Raw genomic sequence first — 7,036 nt, forward strand, 5'->3', positions numbered from 1 at the left:
TAGGGGGGGTTTTGGGGTGAAAATGTTTTTTTTTGTAACCCCGGGTACCCCGGAATAACAGGGGTGATGTTACCCCCCAAATGTTTTTATATATCTTTTAACCTTGTTTGACTAAGGGGGCCCAGTTTGAAGGCCCCGTTTTGGGGGGGATTTGGGGTAGTGTTTTTGTGCCCTGGGGTTTCCCTGGAACTAAAAGGCGGGGGGACACCCCAATGTTTCTATTATTTGTAACCTTGTTTTTAAAGCTAAGGGGGCCGTTGATGGTCAGTTGGGGAGATTTGGGGTGGGGTCTTATTTGTACCCTGGGTACCCTGGAACTATAGCCCGGGGACCCCCAATGTTTCATATATCTGTAACCTTTGTTAATGAAACTAAGGGGCCCAGTCTGAAGGGGCAGTTAGGGGGAGATTTGGGGTGAGTGGGTTTTTTGTCCCTGGGTACCCCTGGAACTATAGCAGGGTGACACCCCAATTGTTTTATTATTTTGTAACCTTGTTTGAAGCTAAGGGGGCCCAGTCTGAAGGTCAGTTAAGGGGGAAATTTGGGGGTGTTTTTTTGTACCTGGGTACCCTGAACTATAGCCCGGGTGGGCACCCAATGTTTTCCCATATATTTTATAACCCTTGTTAAAAGCAAAAGGGGGGCCCAGTCTGGAAGGTCACTTAGGGGGGAGATTTGGGGTGAGTGCTTATTTGTACCCTTTTGGGTTTCCTGGAATATGGGAGGGTGACCCGTTACCCCAACGTTTTATATTTTTGTAAAACCTTTTTTTTATGGGGCTAAAAAAGGGGGGCCCAGTCTGAAAGTCAGTTAGGGGAAGGCTTTGGGGTGAGTGGTTTTATTTTGGGTTACCCTGGGGTTTCCCCCCTGGAAATAAGGAAGGGGGTTTAACCCTTTCCAATGTTTTCTCATGGGGGGATTCCCTTGGTACCCCTTGGGTATATTGGCTAAGGGGGCCCAGTCTTTGGAAGGGTTTAGTTTGGGGAGGATTTGGGGTTGAGGTTTTAAAAAATTTTTTAAAACCCGGGACCGCTGGAAATTATAGGAGGGTTTTGAACACCCCCCAATGTTTTATAATATTACTTTTTATGCTACCCAGTTGAAAGCCTTAGGGGGGATTTGGGGTGAGTGATTTTTTTACCCTGGGTAACCCGCCTGGAATATAGGGAGGGTGACACCCCAATGTTTTAATAAATTTTGTAACCTTGTTTTGAAGCTAAGGGGGCCCCAGTCTGAAGGTCAGTTAGGGGGGATTTGGGGGAGTGTTTTATTTGGAACCCCCTGGGTTTCCCTGAACTATAGCAGGGTGACTGTTACCCCAATGTTTCTATATATCTATAATCTTGATTTAAGTAACACAGTCAGTATCTGAAGTAGTTTATTCAGTGTATAAAGCAAACAGTTCAGCCTATTAATCTTCCCTGGTGGCGAGTTCACAGAAAAACAATACAAGACAATACAAGTTTAGATTCAAACCAATAAGAGACAGGCCTGGAGGTACAGTTCTGGTTTTGGAACCCTGTTATTAGGAGAAATATAATACCTGCAAAAACAACCCGGCTTGGAAAGTGAATGCAGAGAGTTCAAGTTAAACAACAGTTTTGCCCAACAGTAGATGGAATATGAAGCAACTTGCTTGTTCTGTATGTTTGCAGGTAGTGGGAAGCAGTTTAATGGGGAATATATTCAAATTGCACCAGCTCTTGGCTATAGTTCTGTGGTCTTCACCAGGGAGACTCCATTGACCATCAGAGCCTCCAGCTTCTACAGCAATGGGGCTTCAAAGCAGCCAGCCTTCCACTTAAATGTCGGCCCTAAGATCATAATGATAATTGGGGAACTGATTCTTCCCCTAATGATAAAGTGCTTTTCATTTCTCTGATTAAGAAGAACCATCTAATTAGTATTAACCCCGTTACATACACCAGCCCTAGTACTGATCTGCATTACAACAACACAAGGGACATTCATTACAATGAGGATTGTGCTACACCAATAGTAATAGTTCCCTTGTACTGGAGAGGAAATGGCCATAGGAATGGGGCGGGGTCACCACCACAAGGAAAGAAATTGATTGGCAGACACGGGGCAGCCATTTTTGAATCAGCAATCAGGGGTGCAGAGTTTTCTGTTGGGGATTGTAACATCTCACACTTGTTTAGTCTCAGATATACAGAGATTCCATAATGATCAGTCTCGGGTCTCATTCTTGCTACTCGTAGACAATGTTCTTGGCCAAAGAGCTGGAATCCATCTTTGCCTTGTAGAGTTCATCCAATAATCGGTTCTGTTTTGGTGTGAAATATTGTTTCCAGTCACCGACGGTCCCTGAAACAGAAAGAGGTTATATGTGGGTACTTCTGTCACACTGGTGTACCTTCATGAGTCTGTAGGACAGTCCAACCTGTGGCCCTTCAGCTGCTGAGGGATTACAGCTCCCAACATCTCCTAACAGCCTTGAGCTGTTGAACATTAAAAACAACTGAAGGGTGTCTGCTTGGGCAACATCCCCTATTAACCCTAACTATTGCTATCTTGCTCTTCTGTCTCCATCTTTCCTCCTTCATTGTCCCACTATGACCACCTTGCCCCCATGTCTCTATGTTTTCCTTTTTTTTCCTTCTGTCTTCAATATTGTCCAACTGTCACACTATTGACTTATTGTCTCCATCTATCCAGGGGCTTACTAACTCCATCTAGTCTAATGTCACCATCATTCTTACAGCCACCATTGTGTCCTACTGTCACCTTCTTGCCGTATGGTTTCCATCTTTCATTACTGTCTCCATCTTGCTCTAACTGATTACATCTTATCCTACTGTCTCCAACTTGTCCTACTGTCCCATCTTGCCATACTGTCTTCATCTTGTCTACTGTTCCATCTTGTCCCACTGTCTCCATCTTGTCCTACTGTCTCCATCTTGCCCTACCGTCTCCATCTTGCCCTAATGTCTCCATCTTGCCACACTGTCTCCATTGTGTCCTACTGTCTCCATCTTGTCCTACTGTCTCCATCTTGCCCTACTGTCTCCATCCTGCTCTACTGTCTCCAACTTGTCCTACTGTCCCAATCTTGCCATACTGTCTTCATCTTGTCTACTGTCTCCATCTTGTCCCACTATCTCCATTTGTCCTACTGTCTCCATCTTGCCTTACCGTCTCCATCTTGCCCTACTGTCTCCATCTTGCCACACTGTCTCCATTGTGTCCTACTGTCTCCATCTTGCCCTACTGTCCATCTTGTCCTATCGTCTCCATCTTGTCCTATCATCTCCATCTTGCTCTACTGTCTCTACCTTGTCTTATTGTCTCCATTTTGCCCTACTGTCTTCATCTTGCTCTACTGTCTCCATCCTGGTTCTACTGTCTCCATTGTGCCCTACAGTCACCTTTTATCCTATGGTCTCCATCTTGTCCTGCTGTCACAATCTTGCCTTAAAATCTCCATCTCGTCTTATTGCTTTCTACTATCTCGAAATTGCCCTACTATATTTGCTATCCAAAACTCTTCTTACCCACAACTGGTGTTTTTTTTACCTTACTATATGTAAGACCAAGGTCACCTGCCCCTATTTGCACCCTACATAGATCCCTTACCCTTCCTGAAGATGAGCTTCTTGTTGGTTGTCAGAGCGCACACTGTGTGGCTTGGGTCATTGTTCTCCTTCTCCACACTGGTTTTCATCTCCCCGAATGAGGTCTTCTTGCAGACGGCACTGATTTCATTGTCGCTGAGATTGATGCTGAGGAAAGAGCTGATTTTTCTAACAGATTTGGGGAGGTCCTGAAGGGAAGAGAACAAGAGTCCAGGACTTTTCATATAGAAATTAGAATATAAATTATAGCAATATACCATGATGATTATGCCCCACCTACATTACGTTTCCAATGGTCAGACTTCTCATGAATTATAAGAGTCATTATTATATTTCTATTATATTCTATTTCAAGACCCCCCCCCTCCCCCCACTGCAGATTTCCAGGCAGCACAAGAATCAGATTCAACAGGAAATAAAATGAAACCTCACCTTCTTCATGGCCTCGTAGTACAGGAAGAGAGTTGACATTTCGTTCCTGTGCTCCTCCCACCCCAAAATATGGTCAAACCAGGATCCACACACAACTGAAAATTTAAAAAAAAAATTCACATCTTTGTAAAAACACAAAAACTGCAGTGAATCATAGTCTGTAGATAGTCAGTCCACTATAATATCCCAATTTCTAGTGACATCATTGGCCTCCTGGTGTTCCTGACGTCACCTGGTGCCAGTAGAGCAAGACTTTGACCAGTTGATGTATTTGCTGCTAATGAACAGTTCCTCATTGCTGAGTGTTACACAACAGAGAGTCTTACTCAGAAGTGTAGAGGGAGAGTATCTTCATGTGGGGATAACTTATCTTTATTATCCCTTTCTATTTTATTGGCCTTCAAATCAGCCGACGGAATGTTACAAGAGATGGACAATTCACTTAGTGATGCCTCTTGTCCATTTTACTCAAGTGACGCAATGTAAAAGTGATCTGCATGGACTTCATTTCATGCAGAGCTTCATGTGCTTCCTGGAAGTTATTGAACTGTTTGAAGTTCAACATTTGGACCCCCTCAGCTCATAACAAGGTCCTAGATATAAGGATTTATATGTTTAACCTCCAGGCTGGGCTTTCAGGAGAATCCAGAGGACCATATCCTACCCTACCTGGCTTTCAGGATTAGCATGCCCTACCACTACTTCTAATCCCCCAATGAGTGCCGGACCATTAGTTTGGGAACCACAGTCCTATTGTCACTGGTGCTTAGCTTTGTTAACATCTAAATTGGTCTTGTCCTGGGAATATTATAATTCTCTCATTGGTTGCAGGTTGCTTAGCCCTGGAAAAGTTCTAATGTTCTGACTACAGGATGGTCTAGCTCTGGTATTGTTCTAACATTCTGATTAGCTACAGGTTGGTCAGACCCTGAGAACATTCTAATGATTTGGTTGGCTACAGGTTGGACTGGCTCTGGGAATGTCCTAAAATTCTTATTAGCTACAGGTCAATCTGGTCTTCTGAATGTTCTAATATTCTGATTAGCTACAGGTTGGACTGGACCTCAGAATGTTCTAATGTTCTGATTGTCTACAGGATGGTCTAGACCTGGGAATGTTCTAAAGTTCTGATTAGCTACAGATTGGACTGGACCTGAGAATGTTCTAATGATCTGATTGGCTACAGATTGGTCTATCCATGGGAACATTCTGACGTTCTGGTTAGCTGCAGGTTGGTCTGGCCCTGCTAATGTCCTAAAGTTCTTATTAGCTACAGGTTAATCTGGTCCTCTGAATGTTCTAATGTTCTGATTGTCTGCACGTTTTTCTATCACTGGGAATGTTCTATTGCTCTGACTATCGCCTGGTTGATCTAGGCCTACCTACAGGATTGTGTTCCCCTGAAAACTTTCTTCCCAAGATTGTCTACAAGTTGGTTTAGCCCTTGGAAGATTCTAATGTTCTGAATGACCGCAGTTTGGTCCAGCCCTATAGATGTAATCATGCTGTGATTGGCTACAGTTTGGGGACAGCCACAGTTGATGTTTAATGACTAACATAGAATTTCTCAATATTTTAATGCTATTTTCCTGCCTGTAAGAAATATCCTGTAAGCATGATTTTTCAATGGGGGAGGTTGGGTTTTTTTTTTAGGTAAAAAGGAAAACTGTGTTGTCTTTGGGTTTTTATGTGAAATAACTGAAAGAGAGAGACATACATCCAGTCTATAAATAAGGTACAAAAAACTCATATTACTGCATGTTTTATTGTATTAATGTCATATGTGAACATTTTTTACATCCAACTAATTTAGTTCAATTTAGGCTACCATCAAAGCATTTATTTCTTAAATGAAGTCCAAGTCCGCGCTCATTCTCTGGACGTTCAGACATGATACATGTCTTACCTTGCATTTTCTGTCCTTGAAGTCATTTGGGATCATCTCATAGCTCAGATGTGTTGGGATGATCCTCCTGGTAGTGATAGACTTCAGTTCCTCTAGCTTTCCAACATCTCCAAACTCAATAGGAGAAGTTATAGAGACCTTGTTGGGGGCTTTGGCATTGTAGAGTTGCCTCAGAATTTCTGCCAGCCAGTGGGTGCCTAGAAGGAAGCAAAACCAGAAGACTTCAATGTAAAACAAAAAAATGCTAGGGTAGTGCCCTGTGTAAACCCCTAAATCCAATGAATACATTGTTTGAAGACTATCTAAGACAGAAATACATGTTTCAGGGTAGGCATCCAGTAGATTCTCCCCAAATACAACTCAATAAGCCCTTCAGGCTGGCCTAGTCTTCATCTACCTCTCCCAGGGTCATGGGGAAGGGGAATTCTTACCAGATTTTGGATAGGACACCAGCAGAAGGTCATCATCCCTGGCTTGGAAGTTGTTTAAGGCTCTCAGCAGATCGGGTGAGGATTTTGTTGTGAAGGGAACTCCATTGAACATGTGAATGAGGTCCGATTGGGCCGACATTGTTCTAGGCTGAAGCTGATGTTACTTGTGGGATGCACTGCTGGGATGCACTGCTGGGATGCACTGCTGGGATGCAACAGCAAACTGACCTGCGATGCAGCTTTATATATAGGAGGACGGGGAGGTGAATTCTCGCTGTTTCCCAATATTTCCTTTCAGTCAATAATTAGCAAACAAACTTATCAGCAACTTTATGGTTCTTTATGACTCCAGCTGATTGTATAAGTATCGACTGCAACTTCTTGGCCTTAGACACGAGTCCAGCTGAATTTTTTTTGAAGGTATTGTTGTATAATATTAACATTTAAAGAAACCCGGTCACCTTACTCATTCATGGGCAATAATTATTCTCGTTATCTGGCAGCGGCCAAGAATCTCTCTGATAAAGGGGGTAAAATTCAATAAGAAGTGAGAGTGTGCCGAGGAATGTGGTGGGGCGCCATGATATAAGGATATATTAAGGGTATTCATGGTTCATCAGGTTCACATTTCCCAGTATGATCTCTCTTTCCAGTTTAACTACCTGAGCACC

At 43.1% G+C, this 7,036-nt stretch overlaps 1 protein-coding gene across 2 annotated transcripts; it reads right to left on the reverse strand.

Annotated features, from left to right (window-relative positions):
• Positions 1-1,361: 1,361 nt before the first annotated feature.
• sult6b1l.L (sulfotransferase 6B1-like L homeolog) lies at positions 1,362-6,592 on the reverse strand. 2 transcript variants are annotated; one of them, NM_001097676.1, is given in 16 exon segments: positions 1,362-2,328; positions 3,598-3,784; positions 4,029-4,125; positions 4,485-4,491; positions 5,624-5,630; positions 5,633-5,636; positions 5,639-5,646; positions 5,648-5,657; positions 5,659-5,678; positions 5,681-5,704; positions 5,707-5,713; positions 5,716-5,718; positions 5,720-5,722; positions 5,725-5,726; positions 5,935-6,131; positions 6,366-6,529. In NM_001097676.1, coding segments are annotated over 16 exon segments (831 nt in total). In that variant the 5' UTR covers positions 6,505-6,529; the 3' UTR covers positions 1,362-2,212.
• Positions 6,593-7,036: the final 444 nt, after the last annotated feature.

Source organism: Xenopus laevis, chromosome 3L (genome assembly GCF_017654675.1).
Source record: "Xenopus laevis strain J_2021 chromosome 3L, Xenopus_laevis_v10.1, whole genome shotgun sequence".
NCBI classification, from domain to species: domain Eukaryota; kingdom Metazoa; phylum Chordata; class Amphibia; order Anura; family Pipidae; genus Xenopus; species Xenopus laevis.